Source organism: Aspergillus brasiliensis, assembly GCF_001889945.1.
Source record: "Aspergillus brasiliensis CBS 101740 unplaced genomic scaffold ASPBRscaffold_12, whole genome shotgun sequence".
NCBI lineage: Eukaryota > Fungi > Ascomycota > Eurotiomycetes > Eurotiales > Aspergillaceae > Aspergillus > Aspergillus brasiliensis.
In genome coordinates this window covers 635,998-661,256 of record NW_027137453.1, presented here as the reverse complement: position 1 = coordinate 661,256, position 25,259 = coordinate 635,998, and the positions used below count along the sequence as shown (strand labels likewise).

At 50.7% G+C, this 25,259-nt stretch overlaps 9 protein-coding genes and 1 non-coding gene across 10 annotated transcripts; 4 read left to right on the top strand and 6 right to left on the bottom strand.

Moving 5' to 3' along the window:
• Positions 1–89: 89 nt before the first annotated feature.
• Positions 90–2,002, bottom strand: ASPBRDRAFT_199043 (ATP-binding cassette family ATPase ARB1; the record flags this gene model as incomplete). Its single annotated transcript, XM_067621278.1, has 2 exons — positions 90–1,358; positions 1,430–2,002. The coding sequence occupies 2 exons, from the start codon at positions 2,000–2,002 to the stop codon at positions 90–92; spliced, it is 1,842 nt and encodes a 613-aa protein (XP_067475860.1).
• A 912-nt stretch (positions 2,003–2,914) lies between these two features.
• ASPBRDRAFT_307427 (HPP family protein) lies at positions 2,915–4,337 on the bottom strand. Its single transcript, XM_067622808.1, has 3 exons — positions 4,258–4,337; positions 3,658–4,021; positions 2,915–3,592 (listed from the first exon to the last, which is right to left on the bottom strand). The coding sequence occupies exons 2-3, from the start codon at positions 3,958–3,960 to the stop codon at positions 3,014–3,016; spliced, it is 882 nt and encodes a 293-aa protein (XP_067475859.1). The 5' UTR covers positions 3,961–4,021; positions 4,258–4,337; the 3' UTR covers positions 2,915–3,013.
• Positions 4,321–4,838, bottom strand: ASPBRDRAFT_307440 (uncharacterized protein). Its single transcript, XM_067622809.1, has one exon. The coding sequence runs from the start codon at positions 4,759–4,761 to the stop codon at positions 4,480–4,482; it is 282 nt and encodes a 93-aa protein (XP_067475858.1). The 5' UTR covers positions 4,762–4,838; the 3' UTR covers positions 4,321–4,479.
• Positions 4,839–5,186: 348 nt separating this feature from the next.
• ASPBRDRAFT_57958 (putative NAD binding Rossmann fold oxidoreductase) lies at positions 5,187–6,520 on the bottom strand (the record flags this gene model as incomplete). Its single annotated transcript, XM_067627826.1, has 5 exons — positions 5,187–5,398; positions 5,455–5,542; positions 5,614–6,017; positions 6,079–6,174; positions 6,238–6,520. 5 exons carry the CDS (start codon positions 6,518–6,520, stop codon positions 5,187–5,189), a joined length of 1,083 nt encoding a protein of 360 aa, XP_067475857.1.
• A 378-nt stretch (positions 6,521–6,898) lies between these two features.
• On the bottom strand, positions 6,899–7,885 carry ASPBRDRAFT_57957 (O-methyltransferase; the record flags this gene model as incomplete). The annotated part of the gene is made up of 3 exons (XM_067627825.1): positions 6,899–6,940; positions 7,012–7,764; positions 7,829–7,885. 3 exons carry the CDS (start codon positions 7,883–7,885, stop codon positions 6,899–6,901), a joined length of 852 nt encoding a protein of 283 aa, XP_067475856.1.
• Positions 7,886–10,190: 2,305 nt separating this feature from the next.
• Positions 10,191–11,813, top strand: ASPBRDRAFT_133336 (uncharacterized protein; the record flags this gene model as incomplete). Its single annotated transcript, XM_067618511.1, has 1 exon — positions 10,191–11,813. The coding sequence occupies one exon, from the start codon at positions 10,191–10,193 to the stop codon at positions 11,811–11,813; it is 1,623 nt and encodes a 540-aa protein (XP_067475855.1).
• A 1,930-nt stretch (positions 11,814–13,743) lies between these two features.
• On the top strand, positions 13,744–15,568 carry ASPBRDRAFT_46803 (uncharacterized protein). Its single transcript, XM_067625717.1, has 3 exons — positions 13,744–14,347; positions 14,422–14,780; positions 14,830–15,568. Exons 1-3 carry the CDS (start codon positions 14,192–14,194, stop codon positions 15,245–15,247), a joined length of 933 nt encoding a protein of 310 aa, XP_067475854.1. The 5' UTR covers positions 13,744–14,191; the 3' UTR covers positions 15,248–15,568.
• A 141-nt stretch (positions 15,569–15,709) lies between these two features.
• On the top strand, positions 15,710–16,985 carry ASPBRDRAFT_46802 (uncharacterized protein). The gene is made up of 3 exons (XM_067625716.1): positions 15,710–15,869; positions 15,934–16,434; positions 16,490–16,985. The coding sequence occupies exons 1-3, from the start codon at positions 15,768–15,770 to the stop codon at positions 16,604–16,606; spliced, it is 720 nt and encodes a 239-aa protein (XP_067475853.1). The 5' UTR covers positions 15,710–15,767; the 3' UTR covers positions 16,607–16,985.
• Positions 16,986–17,299: 314 nt separating this feature from the next.
• ASPBRDRAFT_68138 (uncharacterized protein) lies at positions 17,300–18,504 on the top strand. Its single transcript, XM_067628987.1, has 2 exons — positions 17,300–17,376; positions 17,432–18,504. The coding sequence occupies exon 2, from the start codon at positions 17,593–17,595 to the stop codon at positions 18,241–18,243; it is 651 nt and encodes a 216-aa protein (XP_067475852.1). The 5' UTR covers positions 17,300–17,376; positions 17,432–17,592; the 3' UTR covers positions 18,244–18,504.
• Positions 18,505–18,696: 192 nt separating this feature from the next.
• ASPBRDRAFT_t224 lies at positions 18,697–18,768 on the bottom strand. Its single transcript has one exon. It is a non-coding gene; the product is annotated as a tRNA-Glu (tRNA).
• Between the last annotated feature and the right edge of the window lie 6,491 nt (positions 18,769–25,259).

The following is a 25,259-nucleotide window of genomic DNA, read 5'->3' as shown; positions in this document are numbered from 1 at the left end:
TGCATGTGTGTGTGTCGTCTCGAACATTCCAATCATAAACAAGAAGATGAATCATTTCTTCCTTTTTTTTTTGGTAGTGGTTTGTACCCTTAGACAGCACCCTCGGAAATCATCTTCTTGCGGAGGTGGTTCTTGTACTCGCCGATAGTGCCGTCCCAGCGTGTGATGGTCTTGTTCTCGCAGACCATGATGTCCTTGGCGATCTTGTCGAGGAGACGGAAATCGTGGGACACGACGACAACACCACCGCTGAAGGCGTTGATGGCATCGGCCAAACTGTCAATGGTGGGGATATCCAGACCGTTGGTAGGTTCGTCCAGCAGGATCATGTTGGGGGACTCGATGGCCAACAGGGCGAAGACAATACGGGACTTCTGACCCTCGGACAGAGTACCCATGAGGGCAGTCTGGGACTCACCGCTGAGACCGTAACGGCCCAGCTGCTGACGCCAGTACTGGTAGTCCTGGGACTTCTCGGGGAACTTGTCACGGACGAACTCGAGGGCAGACTTGGTCAGATCCAGCTGCTCAGCAGAGTGCTGACTGTACATGCCCAGCTTCAAGTGAGTGTGACGGCTGACACGACCGCCGATGGGGCTCAGCTTGCCGGTCATGATGCGGAGCAGAGTGGACTTGCCGACACCGTTAGGTCCGACCAGGGCTGTCCGGGAGTCCATGTCGACACCGAAGTCCAGGTGCTCGTAGAGGGTGTCCTCCCACTTGCCAGAGTAAGAGAAGGAGACATCGTCGAAGGACAGGACGGGAGGAGGAAGCTTCTCGACATCGGCGAAGCGGAAGCTGAAGACTCTGTCGGGGATGACGGGCTGGATGAAACCATCGGCCTCCATCTTGTCCAGGATCTTCTGACGGGACTTGGCCTGTCTGACCAAGTTGGCGTAGGTACCAGCGGAAGCAATGAACTTCTTGATGTGAGCAATTTCTTCCTGCTGCTTGTTGTAGGCCTTCATCTGGTTCGTCTCCTGTTCGGCGCGAGTCTTGTGGTAAGAGTCGTAGTTACCACCATAGTAGAGGAGCTGCTTCATGCGCATGTCGATCATGTTGGTGCAGACACCGTTCAGGAAATCCATGGAGTGGGAGACAAGGATGAGGGTACGCTCCCACTTCTTGAGGTATTCTTCCAGCCACACACAGGCCTCGAGATCCAAGTGAGCAGTGGGGTCGTCGAGCAGAAGCAGGGAGGGCTTGACGAAGAGGGCCTTGGCAAGGGCCACACGCATACGCCAACCACCAGACATGTCCTTGGTCTTCTTGTGGATGGTGGTCTTGTTGAAACCCAGACCCGTCAAGATTAGGGAGGCACGAGTGTGGAAAGTCGAGGGATCCATCTTGTCCATACGCTGCAAAGGAAGTTAGATACCAGAAAAAAAAAGAGAGAGGTAAAAGAAGTAGGATAGCGGGATATGCTTACGTCGTACAGATCCTCGAGGATAGGAGAGTCAGGACCCTCAGTCTCGAGAAGCTCTTCGGCCTGCTTCTCCATGCGGTCGAGCTGGTTCTGGGCCTCGGTGACAACCCACTCAAGGGCACCGAGCTCACTGGGAGGGGCACCCTCGTTCAGAAGGTAGATATCAATGTGCTCGGGGATGGGGTATTCGCGGGTGGCAATGGACTTGAGGATAGTCGACTTTCCGCAACCGTTCTCACCGAGGAGACCGTAACGACGACCGAAGTTCAGTTCGAGAGTCGAGTCGGTGATAAGAACCTTTCCGTGGAACACCAGGGAGGCGGAAGTGACCTTGACGTCGCGAGAGGAGGGCAGAGAAGCGAGGACACCGGTCGTGACACGATCGGAGAGACCGTGCTTGTCCATCTGAGCGGTCAACTTCTCAACCTCCTTCATCTTCTCGTCGGTGGTGGCAGGCTGGTCCTCGCCGCCCTCACCGTCGACGACGGGGTCATCCTTCTTGCCCTTGGTGGTCTTCTTCTTGTCGCCATCGGCGGCACGCTTAGCCAAACGAGCGGCTTTGGAGGCAGAGACCATCTTGTCGGATTAAGCGAGTTGTTGGGATGGAGGAGAGGAGAGGAGAGGAGAGGAGGGGGAGGCGGTGGTGGGTAAGAAGGCGGGAAAAGGGAAGAAGGAGTGGTCAGGAAGCCTTAAGATAAAAGCTGTCCGATGAAGGCGAGAGAGAAAAGGGAAAAAAAGAACCTGAGCGAAGGTGGACCAGTAATAGCGGGGTGGAAGGGGGGGCGACCGAAAGTCTTCTTGTGAGTGGGGGGAGGTTCCTTGGATAGCCCTTATCGATAGGCCAGTCTGTAAAGGTGATCGCTCTCGAAAAAACGATGGGGTTTCAAAGGAGGTAAAGTGGGAAAAAGAGAAAAGACAGATTGATATATACGAGTAGACAACTACTCAGACTCAAGACACGAGGGAGAATCCCGATGAAGTTGAGAAAGAAGAAGACGAACAGACAACGAAGACTTTATGAATGGATGGTTGTTTTTGCCTCGAAAATTCCTTCAGTGGGCGGTTGAGTCTCGCTGTGATTGGCTACACGACGTCACTGCACGGGACGTGGCGCACGCTTGCCGCTTTGGGCATCCACAGTCACGTGTGTCAGAGCCTTGCGCCCAAGGCAGGCCAAGATAATGGTCAGCAGTCGAGACTCCACCGACATAAGTACAGTACTCATCAACACTTATGTATAGAGCACCTAGGACTTTGGTGGGAGTAGCCAACGAAGTGGAAGTAGTATACCAAAGACTTCTTTTGTGTTATATATCGAATACTTAGTAACAAGTTAAAAGAGGCAGATATAACTAGCCACCGTGAATCCCCGTATTCGCCTCGCTTCATAATTGGCTGGAGAGTCTGTCGCGCATACTGGCCATGTCCAGCCAACTTACTTTCAGCCTCATTGTACAAACGTGAAAACCTAGTAGTCTACGCTCTGTTGCACGGCATGAATCACGGGTATTAATTGGTCGGAAGCCCTTTGCTGCCCTAAAACAAGACCAGCCAGGCAACTTCCGGTCCCTCTAGTATTATGTATGTCTATAATCGTTCGCTAATTCTTTTCAGGACCACCATCTCCTGCTCCGTGACTGTGACATTGTCTGGTAACATGACACTCCCCTTTTCAATAACGATATGGGTCGTAACGCCAGGAAAGGTATCGTTGGTTTGGATGGAGGCAACACTTCCCTCTTTGGCCTCCCGGGCGCTTTCGGTGTCGTCGGGCTTAGGTCGTTCCAGAGACTGCGGCGTCCACCAGTAGATAGGGAAGCGACGTTGGATGTTGTTGATAACCAAGGCCACCGCCTGCATGAGCACACAGCCCAGCAGCATAATTGGGATTAAGTACCACCCCACATCATAGGATTGCGTGACGGCAAGAAGGGCAGTTGCACCGGCCGGGGGATGGACCGTGTTTGTTATTGTCATGATGGCCGTGGTGATGGCACACGCAAGAGCACCGCCGACTTGCGGCAGAGAGTGCGCCTTCTCGTTGAGCGCGAAGAGCTTGCCTATTGCAACGCCGACCAAGCTGGCAATAATCTGACTCAGGACGGCATTGCGTGGTTGAGCAAAGGGCGATTCGATAGCGGAGAATTCCAAGACCGCAGCAGCACCCTACGAGCTGGTTAGTCGACATGTAATAGTACCAGTAAAGTCCGAGAGTCTCAAGAGGTACATACAAAACTGGCCACGATGATTGGGGCATGGTGGGCTTGAAATGATGGAACATGCTCGGACACCTCTGCCACCACAAGCACACCACAGAAGACCCCGATCATCGACCAGAAGGCGATCACGAGATTCCCCAGGGGTTTCGGGGAGAGAGTCTTTCTATACCCGAAGAATCGGGAAATGGGCCGGGGCAGCCGACGCCACGGTGGAGGCGGCAGATATGGATTGAGGTAGGCATCGATGTCCACATGAAGTCGAGAGAAGTCGATGCGCTGAAGCATGGACTTTGGCTGAGAATTCTGCGCACTCATCCTTCAGCACTGCCGGTAACCAGCCCAGACAGTCCTAAAGCACGCAACACGGCTCGCCACCCTGGTACATATAAAGGTCAGATACCGCCGTCAAACATGCAAAAGATGGCATTGAAGAGCGAAAACACCACGAATGAAGAGGCAGCCGAGCACACACACATTCGAGGAGAAATGACAGGTGCGAATTTTGGCCTATGGCCATGCATTGACACCGATCAAGCGACCAGGCATCAGTTTGATTAAATGGAGTCCCGACGGGTCCATGTCAGGGGGGAGCCGCGAAGACAAGAAACCTACCTTGGGACTATCTACGTGGATTGACAGGAGGAGAGGGAGAAGCTAAATATAAACCGAGAAATCCCATTGGAGGTTTGAAACAGATGAACAGAGAGTGGACAGGGCCATTATTATGGGGTTCCTCGAGATTAAAATACTGAAAAATCATAGAATGGGGCCATCCGGCCAGCACTGAGGAGAAGGTGGAAAAGGTGGAAAAGTCGGCACGCAAAACGAGGACTCCTACATTGTAACCACGAGGATCTCCGCGGAGAGAGTAGCGGGCAGAGGGTGAGAATGCAGCGCTGAGTTGGAGATGGCCATTGATGCTTTGGAAAGAAGGGAAAGACGCCCTTTTGGCTGGCTGGTTTGGCTGGTCCAAGGGAGCTCTCTGCCACTCACGATATTCGGGTTGAGTAATGGAAACTCCGGTTCGAGTTTAGCGTCGGGGCAGCTGACGATGAGGTCACTGGTCTGTAATATTACGCCGACTGTTACCCGAGACGGACTGTCATTCATACTCATATCCCCCCAATTGCCCGTGTTTTGGGAACTGCTGGTGGTATCGGGATTTCAGACCGCGTAATCTACCTCATTCCCGCCCAGACTTGAGCAATCGTCGATCAATCTGGGGTCTCCAAAATCATCACTCCCTCGTAAAGCCCGTCGTGAGGGGAAATGAGGGGGTATTGGGGGGAAAATTGTATACGGAGTCGGGATTTTCTATCCTCAGAGGAGTTGCTACGTACAAAAGTCGCAAACTCGCCTGCAGCAGGTGGAGCACACTAATACTTAGTACCCCGTAGCATTGAGTACGTCTCTGCTGAGTGCTGAGATCTATCAATTCGAGAAACAACCCCCAAGGCTTCACATTACGACTCTTGCAATACAAGAATAAATTCTATCATCATTAAACCATAACCCATGATAGGCACACTATGTACGCGAATTTATACATCCAGAGTCTTTCCCTGGCGCGAGCTCTCCTGAGCCAATTCAATCAGCCGGATTACTTCACGAGCCTCGGCTCCGCTGGCAGGGAGGTCACCCTCTCCACTAAGAGCCCGTGCCAGCTTCCGGTAGTACTCCGTCCAGGTCGGAGGCTCTACGGTGGGCACGACTTCCTTGACGGGCTTGTCGTTCTGAATGGTCGTGAGAGTACCTAGCAGAGACTGTCAGCATGCTGCTTTAAATTCAAGGCGACAATTCTTGACGTACCGTATCTCTCAGAAGGCTCCCGGCCATATCCGCTGTCACCGGGCTTCACACCAGACTTGAGCTGCTCTTCCTGAACATCGACATGGTACTATCGAACATATACGCATCAGTATTCTGTTACCCATCGACATTCCAATGGAGAAAACTCTGTGATCTCACCTTCTTGAAGCTGCCCTTTTCGCCCCGAACCCAGAAGCGCAGTTGCTCCTCTTCCGGGCTCACGACACCAGCCTTGGCCGTGACAAGCACGCCCTTCGGGTAGTGAAGCAAGACCGTGAAAGAGTCCTCGAATCCGGAAGTGTTCACCTCGCGCTGGGACCCAATGAATCCAGTGATGCGCTCCGGCTTGCCAAGCAGGTGCACAGCCTGGTCCAAGAGGTGGGCGCCCAGGTCATAGATGGCGCTACCACCCGGGATGACCTTGTTCTTCCACTTCGAAACATCAGGGGAGGGCTCCTGGGGGCGATGACGGTCAAAGTGAGTTTCGAATTCCACCACACGGCCCAGAGAGCCATTCTTCACGAGCTTCGACAGGGTCACGAAATCGGCATCCCAGCGGCGATCTACCAATTGTTATGATTAGTTTGTGTCCTTCCTGGTCGGCATCTGGGGAGAGAAACGTACTCTGATACACGGCCAGGAGCTTGTTCTGCTTCTTGGCCAGAGCAACCAGCTCGTCGGCTTCCTGAGTGGTGGGGGTAAACGGCTTCTCACAGACAACTGTCGCAAAATATCCTCAGCACCCATGCGATGTGAGAATTATACGAAGATGCCTAGACTTACCGTGCTTTCCATGCTCCAGAGCCAGCTTGGTCAAGGCGTAGTGCGAATCGGGCGCGGTGGTGATGACAACCACCTGGACACCCTCATCCTTGACCATCTCCTCGGTGGTGCGGTAGGACTTGATTCCGGGGAGGTCCTTCTCGGCATCATCGTCCGGCTTGGGGGTGCGCTGCACAACAGCATAGATCTTGAATTGAGGGACTTCCTGAATGAAGGGAATTTGGAAGGTCTTGGCACTGAAGCCGTATCCCACAATTCCGACGTTCCAAGTCTTTGAAGCCATAGTGTAAGGGGTGCTACTTGCAATGAGTTTAAGTATATCTTGGGAGGATTGAGAGGGCAATGAACAATCGACAACGGAACACGGAGGGAATCCCTCTGCTTATATACGCTATGGATATCGTCTAAGAGATTACAAATGAAGCCAACTCGCCATCTCCGCGAAAAAAAGTGGCCATTTGACTGCTGGCGCGGGGGAAGGTCCTGGCGACGCCAACCTTTGGCTCGGGCGGGGCACGCGGCAAAAGCCGATTGTCTCAACAGTCAATATGCGTCACTTTCGGAATTCATTCTGCGCTCTCACCGAGGATTGCTTGAGGCCATTCGGTCCAGCCTTTGCAATCTCGCCAAAGTAGCCATGAAGATTAAATGACTCAACTTCTCATTCCTGGATTCCCACACATCGGCTCACTTCGATCGCGTCCTACAAATCACGCATGTTAGAGAAGGAATTACATCATCCCCACTCCCCCGGAAAAACGGTTTTGAACTCACTCGTGTGGTCTCGGGTTTGACCAGCTTGCTCTCATACACCAGATTCGGGTTCCCGATGAGTTCGAAGCTTGGGGTTGCATCCGCAGGCATGAACGATTTGACTGACCTCTGGGGCAGGCTGGTCGTGTCATACGCCTGAACCGGTCCCTTCTTGGCCGCTTCACGCTTCTGCTCCACCGTGCTGCGGACATACTCCAAATACGGCGGGTTGCCGGGGTAGAGCACGTTGTCGGCCACCACCACTGAAACCCCCGGGACGATCTTGCCGAGCTGCTCGCAGAGTTTCAGATCGGCGGTATATGCGGGCTTATAGTGATCAATCAGCATCACTTCCACCTGCTTGACATCGCCACTCGAGAACAGCTTGTCCAGGGACAAATCGCTGCGGCCCACGATAATCGTAACAAAGTCGCGCAAGCCCGCCAGCTCGAGCAGCATGTTCGCGATGGCCGCAAATTCGGGATTCAGCTCTAAACTATAATAATGCCGGCCCCCAGCCCGGCGCACGGCATCTCCAAAGAGAATGGCCGAATAGCCAACATAGCCACCAAGCTCGATCATGACTTCGGGCTTCTTCTCTTCGATGATGTCGACGATGAATTTGCCCTTTTCCCGACCGATGTTCATGAAGTGGTACGTTTTACCGAACTCTTCGATCAGATCCAGGACCTTGGCCGGGTTGCCCTGGATCTCGTCGCGGTTGGGTTGGTCATAGATGAAGTGCAGCAACTTCAGCTCTCGACCATCCTCACGCTGTCACACAGTCAGTGATCCGAACAGGAGCGCACCTCATCGGAATTGACTACGCAAAGCTTACCGAACGGTCAACCGGAGGAGGTTGAGAAGGGGCTTCGGGGGTAGCACTGTCACCCATGGTCGATAACAGGCGATGTGTGGAAGGAAAAGGACACTGATAATATCTAGGTATAGTAAGGGAAGAGCGTGGGCATCGAAGCCACGTTCGAGGGACAGCAGGATACTTAAGAGCGCTGAAAGACGCGCGGACTAGTCGAGTCGGCACCGACATGGACCTCCGTAGCTGATAAGGCCGATATGTCGCCATCCGGCGGTGGGCCACACTCATGAGCATCGCATCCTGGTTTCCATGGAATGGTAAGAGCAAATAAGCGATGCCATCTCATCCCTGGTGGCGGAGGCCTGGGTGCACGAGATGGCACGGCCGGGCAGTCGGAGATGGTTACCACATCGGTCCAGCGAGTGTGGTCCCGGATCCCGCGCCAGTCCGTCTCAGGACACTTTAGCTGCCATCTGATAAAGTTTCACCCCCTCATCTGGCTTATCAAGCTGAGCAACTCAGCATCGGAATGTGTCTCCTCATCTCGGTCACTCCGATGGAGGCCTCTGGCCCATGTGTTGCGCCGGTCATGCGTGGAGGCAGGCAGAATTGGAACAGGGAGACAATGCAACTACCCTCTTCAACAATACAAACGTGGAGGGCGTACCCCTGGTCGCGAATTATCTGATACGACCAAGTTCCGCATAAAAGCAGTCCCGTGCTCAAAGCTCGAAAGCTTAATCTCATTGAAACTAAACTAATGCCATAGAGCGGCGTTATTGAGGGCGCGTGGTCACAAAGCACTCACCCGGGAATCTGAATGCCGACCCGGTTTAAACGACGCCACGATCCACGTCTACAGCTGTCACAGCTGGTCGGATTGCACTGAACCTGCTACTAACTTACTTGACGTCGATCCAACTTTTCCCAACTAGCTAAGCTCCACATTAGAATAAGTTCAAGGCTTGTTTATAGGGCAGTCGCCTAGTACACGAACATACCATGGTAAAGTGGTAGGAGGGAGCTCCGTACCGGATCTTCTCCTTCGTCCGCATCCGTCGCCGGCCATGGATCTCCGACGGACGGTCGGAAATGTCATTGTGCAGTTACTGCATGGGGTAGTTATATTGCGAATGCGGCTTTCAGCTGGTCCTGATGCATATGGGGTACATGTTCCCTGATGCATTGTTTGGTGTTCGTTCCAGAGTTGAGAAGTGAGAACCAAGGAACACTGTCCCGGCAGTAGTAGCAGTAACCGAGTCGGTAGTTCGTTTAGTAGTTCGTTAGCTAGTTATTTGTAGATCAATGCACTTCACTTTATTACTACCTTGTCATTTTAACTCCTTATACTACCTCACGCGATCTAGTGTATTTCCCATGTTCTTACTTTTCCTATCTGCATGCATGACACACACAATAAACCCACCGAACCAATAATGCATCTTCCCCTCACAATAGTAAATATGAAACGAAACCGAAACCAACCGAAACCCAACAAGCACCGCATGCACTGCACAAGCACGTCCCGCCCAGCATTAAATTGGGTATCCATCTGCTGATTTCTTATCTACCTACGGAGTATATACATAGTAAGTACTACTACTTACCTGACAGCGCTATGGCATAGATAGCAAGGCAAGGCCAGGAATGCCGCAACCGTAGCCAAGCAGCCAACCCTGCCTAACTAACCTCGGCCGCACCCATCCACCCAACAAATCATTGTCTACTTAACACTGCAACCCTACAATCGCATGCAAGTCTCAGACACCACTTCCCAGCCCAGCCCAGCCCAGCCCGAGGATATTGCTTTTTCCCAATAATAGCCTTCGCATTCCCTACCCCACTTTGCGATGTGGAAACATAAGATAGACGGCCAGCTGTTTAGCTAGCAGCCTAGCTAGCTAGCTAGCTGGCAGTCCCAGCCACCTCACTCATCACTCACTCACTCACTCAGTCAATTAACTTTTGACACTGTTAGCGACCCAACTCATCTACTAGATACCTACATAGTATCGTCTAGACATTCAGTGTCCGCCGCCCGCCTCTCGCATCACAAATGCGCGCCCTGTGCTGACGTGGTCGTCTTGCAGCATTCCACACACACACACACAGAGTACATTTGCATTTCGCGCGCCACATACAGAAGTACATAATATAGGGAAATTTCCCGCCCCGTGGGTAGTAGAGGTAGTTCAGCTTCCTCATCTCTTCATTTTGGGTTGACCTTTTTTTTTCTGGTTTTATTCGGGTTATACTATTCTATACTACTGTACAACAACGACCCCACCTTACTATTATCTCTAACTGACCCCTCCAAATCTATCCAACCCGACTAAGGGTCCAACACCAAAAGACAAGCAAAAATAAAGATAAATACAGCAAAATGACAGTGGGCCACCCCCTCCGTCTCCGCCGCGCCCTCAGCAGCGCAACGACCAAATCCCGCTCCCTATCCACCCCGCGATGCGCCTCCATCCTCCAACTCCAGATTCTAGTCCACTTATTCCGCGTCGCCATTTCCCTCGCCCTCCTCCCTCTCGACAACACCATCCTCCTCGCCGCCTACGCAGCAGGCTGCATCCCCTTCTCTCTCACAGACGCCAACAAAACCGGTGCCCGTCGCCGTGCGGCCGCCCTCCGCGACAAGCAATTCAAGCCCCGCACCGTTCTGGTCACTGGCATCGACACACCGTATGGCCTGGCGATCGCGCGCGGATGGTATTACTCGGGCCATCGGGTGATTGGGGCCGAAGTGGTGGGTGGGGATGATTCCTCGGCCGTGGCGTGCGGGGAGAGTATGTCCCGGGTGTTGAGCGGGTATTATCGCATTACTACTACTGGTGCTGGTGCTGGTGCTACGAAGGGCTACGCAGCGCAGCTATTAGACGTGGTGATGAAGGAGAAGGTCGACGTGTGGATCCCCTGCTGTGAGGAGATGGAAGGCGAGGAAGATGCCGTCGCGAAGGGAGTGATTGAGGCGCGTACGGGGTGTAAGTGCGTGACGCTTGATCGGGGCATGGCGGATATACTCTCTTCGTCATCATCTTCTACTTCATCGGACCGGGAGGCGTTTCTGGCGTTCCTGGTCGAGAAGGGGTTACCGGTTGTGGAGAGACATGAGGTGTTGTCTAGGGATGCGGTGCATAAGATTTTGCATCGGTCGCCGACGAAAGTGTGGAATATGCGCAGGCCGGATGATCGCGAGGTGATGCTGCCGAAACGGACGCTTAGTCTGACCTATTCCGAGGTTAGTGAGATTCGGATCTCCAGGGAGAGACCGTGGACGTTGCAGCAGCAGACGAGGTTGGGTGGGTTTTATGCCGAGATGGCGGTCGTTGCTGGCCGTGTTAAGGCGATTAAGATCTATCCCGCTGAAGAGAATGGTGCTGATGGGGACGGGGATGGTGGATGGGGCCAGTCACCGATGGATCGGGGGCTGGCGACGGCGATTCAGGCGCTGGTGGAGCGGTTTGCGAGCCAGATGGGCGCCAGGTTGACGGGGCATTTGCGGTTGAAGTTGATGGTGGATGAGGAGATGAGCGCGAATTGTCTGCGGTATGTGATCTTGATTGATAGCTGCGCGCATGGCGCGTCCGCGGTCAAGTATCTCATTCTGGAGGATGATTTGAAGTCCTTGGTGGATGGGTATCTGGAGGTGTTGACGCCACAGACGAATGGTGTCGCCGAGGGAACGACGACGACGACGACGATGAATGGGACAGCCGCTGATGCTGCTGCGTCCTTGAAGGCGGATATCACTACACCTCCTCCGCGTCGACGATTCAGTCTGTTTCGCACTGCGAAGAAATGCAATGTGAAGGTCTTTGGATCACTGGGGAAGCAGGTTGATCGCGCTCTCCATGAGGGCAGTAAGCTCCTGTTTTTCTGGAAGAACCAGAACTTCTCCCAGCTGGATCCGTTGCCGTGGTGGTGGCATGCCCATGTCTATCAGCCGTTGAGGGAGTTGGAGATGATTGTGAACCCGAAGAGGGTGAAGAGGGCGTGATTTGCTCGTGTCCTCCATCATCCATCCATTCATTCATTCTTCTCATATCTATTTCACTGGTTGGTTATTTCCCTTTGTCTGCAATTGCACGGAAAGGACGGAACCACAGAACACGATGTTACGATTACTACTTAGTTATATAAAGGAGCATTGGCATCAGGTGGCGCCTCGGGATATACTGATCGGTTATTGTATTGCAGTTTTGGTAATGATAGTATAGTTAGTTAGCAAATGACTTATGATTCAACTTTGAACTATGAAGTAGATTGAATAATAACTTATGGACCATGGAGTAATCAATTGTACGATCTGCAGTGGAGCATAGCCGATGTGCCGCGTGTTTAGAAAGTAGACTACGGAGTAGATAGACTATAGAGCTGTTTCCATGAGAACAGTGCCTTAGCGCTATCTTGAAACCTCTACGGAGTAGACTAGCACTGCCGCTAGAGACACTTACGGAGTAGATGGCTGCTGTACGTTATGCGCAAATCACCTATAAAAAGGGAGCTAGATTTGCTTGTTTTGCGTTATCGTGTTAGATTCGTTGGAGTAGTAGTTAGTTCAGTATCATCCTTAACCCGGATATAACTAGTTAATGTCGGGTTAGGTAGTAGTAGTATAGGGTGGTTAAACGTCCTCCCGCCCGCTTTTCCGAAATACTGCCAGGTCACACCGCCAAATGTTACAGATTCCCAGACAGATTTCTGGGGACTGTATGTTTCCAAAAGCCGCAAAATCCGAGGTTTTTACAGCGAGGTCGACTAGGTTCTGCCGCATCGGGCGGTCTGTAGAGCGGTCTAAGAAAATACTGCCACATTTCCTACTATGCTACCGCTACCCCATATAGATGTACTATAGTGTATCGATCTCGTTACTGGAAATCTGTGTTCTGGTAATAGCCATTGCATTTTGGTATGTTTGTCACAAAGTATAACTATAGATAGTCTATACATAGCAATTGATGAAGAGATAGGCTACTGCTATAGATTGTAAAGGATGCTCCCGAGGTAGATTGTCAACTGGAGTATAAGCGATTGTTGGACAGCTATGTAGATCATAGCATAGTCTTACATGGGAATCACTTTGTTTCAAAGGGATCTGGAGTACATAGGAGTAGATGTGGACATATAGATTTGGCAGATGAACATACGTCATTATACATTGGTGCAGCAGCAATATTCGTCGATATGCGAGCCACTTACTGACCTCTTTCCATACGTGTGAAGTAAGTGAGACAGTTGAGTATTTGCTTACACGTGGTGGCCTTCCTTCTATAGAGCCAACCAGATATATGCTAATAGTAGATCTCAGTAGTATCTATCAGCAATCTGATTCAACCGAGATACGTCTTCAGTTGCACGGAAAACTTCATCAGAGCTGGCTGCTTTACCACCGTAATACTGGTTTGGGCCGAGACGGGAGACGCCGTAGACATGATTTTCAGAGTCGTTGCCAGACCAGCACACCATTATATCTCTTCTAATACAGCTGCCTGAAATGCTCCCATGACCTCCAGGCTGAGCTAGACTGATATTCGCCAGCCTTGGAAGGCTCCCCGCAGGTTTTCCGATTGGTCGAGAAGAACTTTATATGGATGGCCTTCGGGAACAAGTACAGTACCGACGAGGAATGTGAGCAACCGAGGTGCTTCTTACTCAACTCATACTGAGATGTCGACCAGACAACAGTTTCCCGCTGAAGCCGACGGCTGTGAGCTTAACATTGGGACTGTCAATGTGCTCCGTAGATATTCTAGCTGTGATGCCTCTGTGGACTGTGGAGTGCAATGTCAGGTGCTTCTATTTCTGGCGGCCACTTCAGCCTAGGCTATAATTAGGCAAGCGGTAAGATCGGCATCTTAAGTTACCGTACCGTACCAAAGACTGAAGCTGAAGAGATGCTGCGCATTCGCTTCAGCCACAATCATCTCATCCACGTTCAATCTGTCACTTCTTCTTTGCCCCTTTCTCTTTCATCTCTCTTAAACTCTCCTCATTCAGACGACTTATTGACCGACTGGGTTTGTTTCGCTGCTTGTTACCGTTGCGCTGTCGGGGTCGCCAACAACTACCATTTGAAACCCGCCCACTTTAGCGTCCGCGCGGCATTGATCGGGTTGCCCCGTTCACCTGGTCTTGGGTTTTTCGATCGCTATCGGCATAAACAATCCATTCCACCCCATCTCACGCCCCTCCACAACGCCTTTTGAGACGAGACGTCTGGCTCGACTTACAGCGCAAAAAAGTATCCCTCGATCTTGATTCCATCTAAGTCTCCGATCGCTCCATCCTCTTCTTCGCTTCCGTACAAGGGAGCGCCCTTTGTCGTCAGGCACCACTACCTCCGTCTCCCTCGTCCTTCTCTTCTCCTCCCACAATATGAGAATCGCTCGGCCTTCGTTCAATCCCGGGCGGACGAAAAACCTCATCCATGGGTTCCAGGCGTTCATTATCTTCCTGGCGTGGGCCCTGACCATCGCTGTCTTCACAAAGGGTGATGGTATTGATGGACGTTCAGCCTGGTACTTTGCTTTGGTACGTTGCGATTATCTGGAACCCCACACAATTCAGGTCACCCGATCACCATGTACTAATTCTCGTTGATATAGTGCTGGTTCAGTATCCCCGGTCTGATCTACCTCGTGGCCGTGCCCATGTGGCCGCGCGCACGTCGCTTCGGAAACGTTTATGCCTTCGCAACTGTCGACTGCCTATACGCTCTTTTGTGGTTCACTGCCTGGGTCTGTGTGGCTAGCTATGTGGCCGAAGGTAAGAGTAAGGGCAAGTCGGACTCCAGTTCCAGCTCCAGCTCCAGCAGCAGCAGCAGTAGCTCGAGTAGTTCGTCGAGCAGAAGGGACACCAGCAGCAGTGATAGCAGCAGCAAGAGCGGATGCGATAATTGGGCCTACGGCAGCGCAAGCAAATGCAATATCAGCACCGCAACTGTGATACTTGGTGTCGTTATCTTGTGAGTATGTCCATGAGGCATCTCGTTACGTGTGCTGACAATAAACCAGCCTGCTCTTCGTCGCAACCGCCTTCATGTCCTTCCGCAATGTCTCGCATTTCCGCCGCACCGGCACCTTGCCCGACGCTGTTTCCGATCCTACCTTTGCCGCGCAGACAAAGGCCGCCTTTTCCTCGAACCCTGCCCATGATTTCGAGGAGGAAGAAGACGACTTCCGTTCTCGCGCTGGTATCGGCTCTTCTGTCCGTGGCGACAGGGACGAGGACTACGCTCTGCTGCAACAGAGCGAGGTGGACGAGTTTGGAAACTCGCATGCTGCACGCTCGGCTCTGTCGGGCACATATGACCCGACGGTCACTAGTGGAAGCGTGCTCCACGACTACAACACCAGCTATGGCGGTGCGCACGGCCAACATTATGGAGGAGCATCCGAATTCGGATCCAGTGTAAGCGGCTATGGGCGCTGAGCGTGGCTAGCGGCGGTTTTCTGCGTTTATACCTTCGAAACGACCATGGAGCGGTGTTTACGGGCGCACTCGTGCTGTATTATCCTTTTGATTGACTTTTTGCGTGAAGTTCTGAACTGCCCATTTCTGTCTGCTGCTTCCACTGGTGATGATTGTATGCTGTGATTGGATGGGACGAGTCCCTTACGTGTTCGCATCGGACCTTATGTCTGCATGGTTATTGATGATCTGGATGACTCTGTTGGACTATGACATAGATAGCATTCAAGTTCTGTAAATGTATATGGCCTGGTTTATGTCATTTCCTCGCCTCATAGCAACCCAACTGTACTGCCGACTGGCTCGGTAGTAGTCAGATGTGAAGTATCATAAGAGAGTTCCGATGCCTGTAGCTGGAACTATCATAACAATGCTTGGGCCGAGGCCTACTCTCCGCACGAAACACCCCTTCTTTGTGCACCAGTACCCCACACACCTCATAACAATTCAAAAGTCCTCCATAATCGAGTTCCCCCAAGCCATGAAACCATCTGAAATTCACTTCATCAAGAGACTGATTTCACATCCGGAATCAGAACTCCACCACATCTCCTACAACGGACTCGACCTCTGCATGAAAATCGTCCGTAGCAACCCAACCCAATTGAGCTCCCCATATTCATTATCTCCCAAACTAACACACCCAGTTCCACATCGGAGAGGACCGCGGCTTTGCCCCCGATGGCCGTGACCTCTGCAGATACCGCTGTGAAGCTCAAGCTTACCGAGCTCTTCAAGCACAAGGGATATGTGACCAGGGCATTGTGCCTCGTTTCCATGGAGTTTTAGAGAACCTCAACCCTCACAACTTTGGCTCGATCCTAGAAGCGTTCAAAAGCGATGAGCGATATCCGCGTGCCATTCTGATAGAGTATTTGCATGATGCTACAAACTTTGTCTCCAACGGGGTTACACTTGACATGGCTCAGCAGGCTTTACGGGGTCTGGAAGCAATTCATGGTGCTGGTGTCATACACAATGATCCGAAACTTGATAATGTTGTTGTTACTTCGGGAGTGACTCCGAGAGTAGCTTGGCTTGATTTCGATGTGGCTATCGTGTTTGAGGGGAATACGAGAGGTAAACTCGACTTTGTGGAGGAGGCCACTTTCGAGATTAGCTTATTCCAGGATTATTGTGCCAAATATGTGAGATCTTCAAAGCGCCTATACCATACTTCGGCAATAATGCTGATGAAAGTAGGGAAATATCCAGGACCCGGATCTGTGGACATTCATCAATGATGCGCAGAGTACATGGTTATCGGCGCACAGCACCTGTGGTACTAACACACGCAACTCCGATCTTACCTCTGCATGATTTGGTTACTTTTCGATGTACACCAATTCCCGGAAAAGGGTCAGCTGAATCTATACTTTCCATATCCTACGCTACCCACATTGACCTATTCCGCTCACTGATATATTTCCAAAGCTCTTGTATATGGCATTCGGACATGCTTGCTTTTCTTTTGTCTTAATTGGTTGGTGCTTGCCTGCTGGTGGGTCTATAGCTGGCGCTTTTCCGAGAAGGGCAGATATAAAGTGACTCCAGCATTTTGTAGAAGCGCTGCTGGTGAGAAATTGGTCCACCCTACTGTGTAGGAACATTGCTGTGATTATAACATTGAGCATGTAGGATTCCAACATTGTCTATTTTTTCTCTATCAATGCACTGGCGTACAGTGTGAGATATTGCCCAATTATACCGGTAGATACAATACCATATACGTTCTCCGTAGATATTGTGCACAGGTCATCCCACGGATGATAGGAAGGTCTACGATGTCATGCAGTAGGCCAGCCTGAATCAAATCGAGAGAATCGAGGTATTCTCAGCAACAAACTACCGCGTTACATGCGAAGTATAAGGAAACGAAGCATACAGTCCTGCATAATATTTACCCGGTCGCTGACCGCCAGACAGATATGCCGGCAATTCTGCCACCGCCCGGGACTTATCGCAGGACTGGACAACTTGCGTCCAGCCTTGCTTCTTCCTACAGTCTGTCATCTCCCATACGCCTGCTTGCCAATCAATCAATTCAACAGGTCGTCCCCGTGTGTTCCTAATAATACCTATTCTCAAACGTGAGTCAATTAGCACTCACAATATAATCGAAACCACTAACAACCCGCCGCACAGACCATATTCTGGGTCACCATTGAAACCTGAAACTGCTACACACAATACCTATCTAGCTAGATATAGTATCTAGCTATACGACACGACCACGACAACGATACCCACCCACCACACCACACCACACTACACGAAACACAACCTTCTATACAGAAGAATACAAAATGGCCTCCATCGACCTCTTCACACAATACCCCCTCCACCTGGACCCAACCAGCAAATCCATCTCCCTCAACAACACACCAAGCAACACCACTGCCCTCCCCGTCTCAACCAGCACAATAAACACCGAACTCACACACCTCAACGCCCTCCACCGCTCTCTGATTTCTCTCGACCCGCCCAACATCCCCCCTCCCCCACTCCCCATCAACCCCAAGCGCAGCGCCCAGATCACCAAGCTCCGCGACAGCGCCAACACCGCCTACCGCAAATCGAACCATGCCGATGCGGTCCGTCTCTACACATATGCTATTGATATGGCGCTGGGCCGGCCCGGTTGGGAACCCGTCACGCTGGCGAGGGACGAGTTGGCGGGATTGTATGCGAATCGGGCGCAGGCGTGGATGAGCCAGCGTGCGTGGCCGGAGGGGTTGGTCGATGCGAGATGCAGCGTTGAGAGTAAGCCCGTGGCGAATGTGAAGGCTTGGTGGAGGGGTGGGAAGTGTTTGGTGGAGATGGGGAGGTGGGAGGAGGCGAAGGGAATGGTGGAGAAGGGGTTGGAGATTGAGGGGAGGGTTAGTGAGGGTGGGAAGGAACTTTTGGCGTTGTTGGCCGAGGTGGAGGAGGGGTTGAAGAGGAGTAGGAGTGCTTGAGGGGATGATTAGTTGGGTGGATGGATGGAATGCTTGTGGATATGTGATATGTGTGTGGTAAGAGAGATGGCGTGAATCGAACTGGGATTCGATTATCTGGAGTACATTTCTTTTCCTATGACTATATTTCTTAATGGCGTTATGGTTGTATGAATATCATCATGCATTGATTGCGTTCAATTTTCCCATCACTACCTGTCCCATCAAACACATACAAAGTAGATGTGCGATTAACACTATAACACAACCTCACCCCAAAGCTATCCCAAAGCTATCCCAAAACAGCCTAGTAAATACACATTATGTTCTAGCAGTAAGGCTGAAACCCTATCTATCCATCCCCAAAAGAAAAAGGAAAAAAAAAATATGAAACAGCGACGATCAAACACTCACAACCAAAAGCAGCCCCAAAAAAGAAACACAAAGAGCAAAGGAAAAAAAGGAAAAAGAAACCTCCGATGCGGGGAATCGAACCCCGAGCTGCTGTGTGAGAGACAGCGATGTTAGCCATTACACCACATCGGACTTTGTTGGAGATGTGTGGTACAGAGCGATTGATAATGGACTGAAAAGTTTGGTAGTGTTGTTCGGAGTGGAGACTAGTTAGTCAGTTGGTGGAGTGGAGCGAACGGGTGGATTACGTCATGGTTCGTTGGGCTTCATTCGTTTGTCTAGGGTTATACGGAGTATTAGGTTGTGGTTGTAGTTGTTGGTTTGGTAAGTATGGATCGGTTGCATTAGGTGTGTTTATTTATCTACTAGTGTATATTTGCTTACTACTTGTGGTTTTTGAAAAGGGTGTTGGTTATTAGCTCGAGTATGATGTTCATTAAGATATGGAGGTCGATGATATATATACTAATGATACTCCTAAGTACTGCTCGCACCTACTGGCCATACCAGCTTCGATCTTAGAGTCGAGTAAATAGGACCAGAAGTGCTAGAAATAATTGATAGACACCGTAATCAGCTTCACAGTGTAATAGAGCTTTCCTTTTGGATATTGTAAATATAAGCCGAATGAACACCTCCAATGTCTTCCACCATTAGTTGCTGCTCTAGAGTCATCTCGAGTGACGAATCAGTTGGAGGCAGAGACCCCTTGTTAAATCTGAGATAACGTGGCGGGAATGTCCTGCCCATTAACGGCGTCAACGATACAGTCGAGGCCTAGGTAGTTGCAGTGCGGCATGCTGGTGTGGATCTGGGATAAGAAACACCTCAACCATGTACCCATCTCCATGACCTGAAGGGCATCGTGCCAGCAGGTTTCACTCGGAATCATGAAACACTGCGCTGGAGCCACTTGGTTATTATGACAGGCTATCTGTCGGTTTCATTCCATCCTCGACCTTTCAGGACCGTGATCGTGCATAGTCTTGAATTGAATTTGACATCTTTCACTAGTTCCGCTTTGTATGCTCATATGGAGCAGAGAGGAGACCGTTCTCAGGTCTCCCAAACTCGACAGAGTCAGCAAGCATGGCACCCAGGATGAGGCACCGCTCGAGGACCTTTAAGAGCCTTTTGGCAGCAAGCGGATACCAAACTTATGGATAGTTCCGAAATGCGCATCCTTAATCCTCTTGTGACCCAGGTCCACTATATTTGAGGTCTTCACTGTGATTAACACACTGGTATTGCGAGGCATCCAGCCTTTTCTCTATCCTCGTTCGAGATCCTCGGCCAAGTCATACGCCTCTAGATGGAAGATATTGCTTGAAAAGCAAGACCCATAATTGTCTGAGAAACGCGACAATAGATATCACAAAAGTATTTAGCCGGTCTGGCGACAGATTTGCACGGCTACGGTGTAGCTCACCGGTAGGCAAGGCTCTATGAGAAGGGTCGCTTCGTCCTCTGAACGTACATTGCGACTTTCAATTATCGAGCGCATGATGTAGCAAGTGTTCGGGCTATACTTCGGTGCTGGATGCGTAGTGGCAAGGCTCCTTTGAGCTCACAGACTGTTACCCACTAGATAAACGGAGATATCCCTTGGATAGTGATGTGTCTCTGTTCACCAATGTGAGCAAGGTCGGTACTGCAAGATAATAGCTATCTTTCGCCGTAGTATAGAAGGCGTTGAATCGGTTGGCCACACACTGCACTGTAGCTCTCTATCGATCGACTGGATCCAGAGAGCGACATGCATCGACTGGGCATGCAAAGGGGCCTTCGACCTTCGATTTCTTCTGATATTTCGCAGTATCTTGCTTTGAAACCATTGAAAGCTTTCACTGTACGGTTATAGGTGGGAGTCGCTGAGATGTTGAATGGAGTCTCATATAGGGAGTATACGATAGCGTCGTCATGTTGGGTTTCTCTCAATGCTGCGCTGATGCATACCTCGTCGTCCGGAAGTACGTCCAATAAAGGATTGGTAACATGGCCCGCATGTCGGTAAGCCCCTGGGCGAAAAGTTATCAGTCTCATTATGACAAGACTTATGCCAGTAGCCTCCATGCGACGGCTATATATTGCTTGGGCCATCGCATTCTGCACTATAGGCTTGGTTGAAGTACTTGTCTCACAGAATCCGGTTGTCACTCTCCACGGCCGCTATAGCCGGAGAACCATATTCCGCCTAAGGCTCTCCTCAATTTTAATAAAGCCTGACCAGATGGATCGCAGAATGGGCGCCCTCAGCTTATCCATGTTCCAACGGAATAGTTTTGGGTTCTCCGGCCGCTCACAGCTATGCTGTTTAATCATGATTTCCCCATTTCCAGCGCCAGCAATAGTTCTCTCCATGAAATGGGAAAGATGAGGCTTCCAGTCACTGAATGCTTCCGGTTTGCTGGCAGGCTTGACAGGCCATTGTGATCCGTGCAGCTTCCTGGTTAGAAGGAAGCAGCAGCTTCACATAACCACAAAACTCCCGGATGTCATTGAAACGGGGTGGTGACGGCATGAATACATGGCTTTGCGTTGAGATGCCTGTAAGTAAAAGATTTGACCTCGTTGGCATTGTGTGTCCAAATGGGCGTTCCCAGCCATACTTTCGTGGCAGATGGTAGATGGTTTGGATGACTTGAGCCGCCGAGGGATTCAGAGTATAAGTATCGAATCGCGTTAAGTACTAGCACACAACAAACTGGTGCCAATGCATCGGAGACACGCTAATGTGTGGATCTCTCGAGATAGGGGCGATAGACCACGATGGGGCGCTGCGGAGGCAGTACCCGCAGAAGAAGAGCATCCTGCTGTATGACTCGCACCGACCATATACTGACTGTTTTCGAACCCCCCAACTCGCTCATGTTCACCGAGAAGCCGTGATTTCTGTGGCTAGATCTTCCTCACGAGTATGAGTTCTTCACAGTAGAATGAAAGGGACACTGCACCCGGATAGCAGCATCTGCCTGGAGGGTGGTCTGACGAATGGCAAGTGAGTGAAAGAGAAAGCACCCCGCAGTGAGAGGAGACCTCGGGAGCGGAGAAAATGAGCGAGAAGTGTTGGCTAGTAGATCGATTCGCAGCCACACGAAGGGACAGCCATTGGCTGTTTCATCAGATAAAGGCTCAACGGAACAGTGTGCTGAACAATGATACTCCGGGGTAAGAGGCACCTCCATAGTAGTTGATGTTGTCAACTGGAACGTCACTGTCCGGAAGCTGTGAACAGAACAGAATCACACCGCGGATTCTTGACAGTGAACAGCCATGAGGCAGTTCTTTTGTTTCTGGGATGTAAATAGCAAGACTACAGGATACTTAGTAGCGGGCTTGAAGCCAGAGATAAGGGATATCAGAAAAGACCCAGTGGCTGGTAAGTTCCATACATAGACCGGCTGTGCTGCAGTCCCATCCAAATAGGTAGGGCTTCTCATTGCGCTATAATGCCAGGTAGTGTGACGATGAATGTTGTCGCAAGTTCGCTTCACTTTCGATTGTCTTGTGATAGGCTGGTTCTGAGATGTGGTGCACGTCGACTAAACAACGCAGTATTTCATCGACAATAGTATCCTAGAACCCCACTCTCCACCAACACACCATAAGATGTTGCTGTAGTCGTAAGTGAAAGAATACCGCGCTGGACCACTGATTGTAGCTGAAATGGTGCTTTTAAATCAGTCTGAGGCCAATTCCTCGGACATAGTGTTATTCAGACGTACATCAAATATTCAACCGGAGTGAGCCGGGACCATAGAATGGGCGGACTCGTCCATTTTGTCTTGTCAATATCCATTGGGGTCCTAATCGAAAATGTAGCCCCCTCGACCATATAACAAATGCCAATAATGCAATCTTGGCGAGAGATCGAGACAAAGTACTTTATTGCCTTAAATGAGTATTTTTATTGGAGGCACCTCGAGTAACAACAGGCAGGGAAGATGACAGGCAAGAGCCAACAGCAGGACAGCGTAGCTGATGCAGTTACCTGCCTTTATTATCAGGCTTGCCAGACCAGACGCGCGTTTGAAGCTGTTTTAAGCGAGGCAGGAGAAGAAGCAGAAAGCCATGAAGAGTCCATCGAAGAAGACAAGGGAGCCGAAGAAGCCGAGACTACCGGGTATACCAAGTGGCCCACGATCTGCAATTTGAGACAGCTTCCGAGTGTCTAGAGCCACCAGGAGAGGATGACGTGTCTCGGCGATTATTCGAGCAAGCACAGATAAGTGTAGGTGCAGTGTATATATAATCCAGGAAAGATCTGAGTATCTCCTCGTGGAGTGATTCAATCTGGCTCGTGGTCCATAGGATGTAGGACTCCTAACACAGGTTGCTCGACTGGTACTCGCGCACCGTACGTGCTGTTTCGACCAGAAAGCCAGTTGCTCTTGGATATACTAGACGAAAAATGACCGGATGAGAATGAAAGGCATCCTCGACCTGGACTCTGTCTTGTAGTGCATCTGCAGCGCTGTTCAGAAGTGTCGTTGCTGATGAGAGGTAGATAAGCACAAGCAAGACCGTTATTGAAGTGAACCGCCCAGTGACTGAGAAAGACTTCACGGGAACTTATTCAGTGGACTGCATGAGATTAGACACCAGATGACGTTCATACCGTTATTCAAGCATGGACAGGTTGCGGAGGAAGAGACATCGCGACTTTGTTGAAGCGCAGCGAGAATGGCAATGCCAACATGCGCGTGCCCTTGGCAACGGTGCTTTTGATCTCATTTGCTGAAGGGAGCGTCCAGTCTGACAATGGTCAACACAGAGTACTTTCAATCGCCTAATTTTCCCAAGCCCGGCCTTAGACCACGCTATTTCTAGGGCCAATCACGCCTTCGTCGTACAGAACTGATAGGTAAAGGTGCAGAGAAATTGGGGTATGAATCAGAACGTCAGAAGTCATACAGCCCTTATTTGCTCGGATGCCCGGGTTGAGGGTAGGCTGGGTTAGTCAAGGAAGCACACTCATGACCCAGTTGGCCCACGGCTGCCACAAGTCGACCACAATAGTTCCGGAACGATACAATAACGCCTTGAATGGACTAAGTAGATTGATGAAGCAAGATGTGATTGTCCGCAACTGACTGGATCAATCTCAGTCTCCCAGGCTTGACTAGAGCAATCTGAGTCTGGTCGGTCTGATCGGTCTGATCGTTTATGTTTATCGGCACCTGCCTCGCACAAGGTCGAAGCCTTTTGATGATCTTTGTTTGATGTGCGCGTGGAACATGGGATCCATCCATCTCCATCTTTTGCGATCATGGTCGGTTGCATCTGGCAAATTTCGCTTTCATCCGCTGAGCAGGGCGATACTCTTGTCCTTAACCCCCTCTAATTGCGCTTTGCTTAAAATGATATAAACTGAGGTTAAATTGCTGGAGGAACCAATATCATCAGTACGAATTGATTCCATCAGTGATATGTAGAGGTGCATCTTGCAGGTCTCGTTTTCCAGCTATATAGACTTTCTGAGATGCGTCAGTGAACTTGCGTCCGCGTGCTCTCGTAGGGTGTATCTATAGCTAAAGGACAGTATTTTGGCGCAGCTCTTTGAAGTAGCCGTAGAATGGTCTCCCATGTGATTAATCGGGATGTCTTCAGGCAAGCGTAGCTGCACTCCATGAACGAGCGCCAGCCAGATATGTACTGGTCGAATGAAAGTAGCAATAACGACCGCATCTGAGGGTGATAAACGATATACGCTTCAAAGAGCCTAGAAGCAGCTAAGATGCCAAATGAGAAAGGATAGAAGAAGGGGACGGCGCAGGCAAAACACTGGCCAGTGAACCAGGTAGAGTGCCTACCGGCAAAGGACAGTGTATTTGTGCCAGAATCGGATTGGCGGGCGAATGAAAGCAGCTCCACTGAGCCATACTGTTCGAGTGAGAAGTCTCAGAAGATGCTACGCTTCACGTCCTGTTCCTTCGTTCGCCCGAGGATGTAAGCATCGAACGACGCCGTCCCGGCAAAATCATATACTCTCCCACCGGGACAACAAGAGCCAATCGCGTCGAAACGAGATACCCTCCAGATCAAGATGCAGTATGCACTGGAGAAGATGACGAGATTGATTAGATGGAGAATTGGGCAGATTGGAAACAAATCGCTGACCCGAACAATGGCTCCTGGCACAAGAAATAACAACTCTGGGTTGCGTGAGTTTCAGTGTGGTACTGGTTGGTTGTGACAATATGCGCAGCTTAGAACGCCTTGACTTGATTGGTCTGACCACTTGAACCTGAAGCATCTCCCTTCATACTGGAGATGGAGAGCGGTGGCCAGCATGACTTTTTTTTGTTCTGTGTGGCGACGCTTGATCTTGCATTAGCGTTTGTTGTTCCAGATTAGCCTTGCTATTGTTAAGAGTAGTTTTCTTCCCAGAATGCTCTTTGACATCTTCTAGAGCTCCGTAGACATGTTCGAGGTATAGCATCACCCGCAGAATCGCACCGAAAGTCGCTCACTTATCCGCTGCATGACGCGGGATATATACACTGACGCGCGCAAGCCCAACATGATTGGGAGACAGACAACTGAAGTGTAATGTTTCCAGCAACCCCGAATCGTATATGTATCCATGATGCAGATCGAATGCCGTCTTGAATATAACATAA

Bases quoted from the DNA above. Each gene is read 5' to 3' on its own strand.
- ASPBRDRAFT_307427 (XM_067622808.1), bottom strand. From the start codon at position 3,960: ATGAGTGCGCAGAATTCTCAGCCAAAGTCCATGCTTCAGCGCATCGAC. The intron at 3,593-3,657 runs GTATGTACCTCT...ACCAGCTCGTAG, and splicing joins CAATCATCGTGGCCAGTTTT to GGTGCTGCTGCGGTCTTGGA.
- ASPBRDRAFT_307440 (XM_067622809.1), bottom strand. From the start codon at position 4,761: ATGAGTATGAATGACAGTCCGTCTCGGGTAACAGTCGGCGTAATATTA.
- ASPBRDRAFT_46803 (XM_067625717.1), top strand. From the start codon at position 14,192: ATGAGAATCGCTCGGCCTTCGTTCAATCCCGGGCGGACGAAAAACCTC. The intron at 14,348-14,421 runs GTACGTTGCGAT...TCGTTGATATAG, and splicing joins CAGCCTGGTACTTTGCTTTG to TGCTGGTTCAGTATCCCCGG. The intron at 14,781-14,829 runs GTGAGTATGTCC...ACAATAAACCAG, and splicing joins ATACTTGGTGTCGTTATCTT to CCTGCTCTTCGTCGCAACCG.
- ASPBRDRAFT_46802 (XM_067625716.1), top strand. From the start codon at position 15,768: ATGAAACCATCTGAAATTCACTTCATCAAGAGACTGATTTCACATCCG. The intron at 15,870-15,933 runs GTCCGTAGCAAC...TAACACACCCAG, and splicing joins TCGACCTCTGCATGAAAATC to TTCCACATCGGAGAGGACCG. The intron at 16,435-16,489 runs GTGAGATCTTCA...TGATGAAAGTAG, and splicing joins AGGATTATTGTGCCAAATAT to GGAAATATCCAGGACCCGGA.
- ASPBRDRAFT_68138 (XM_067628987.1), top strand. From the start codon at position 17,593: ATGGCCTCCATCGACCTCTTCACACAATACCCCCTCCACCTGGACCCA.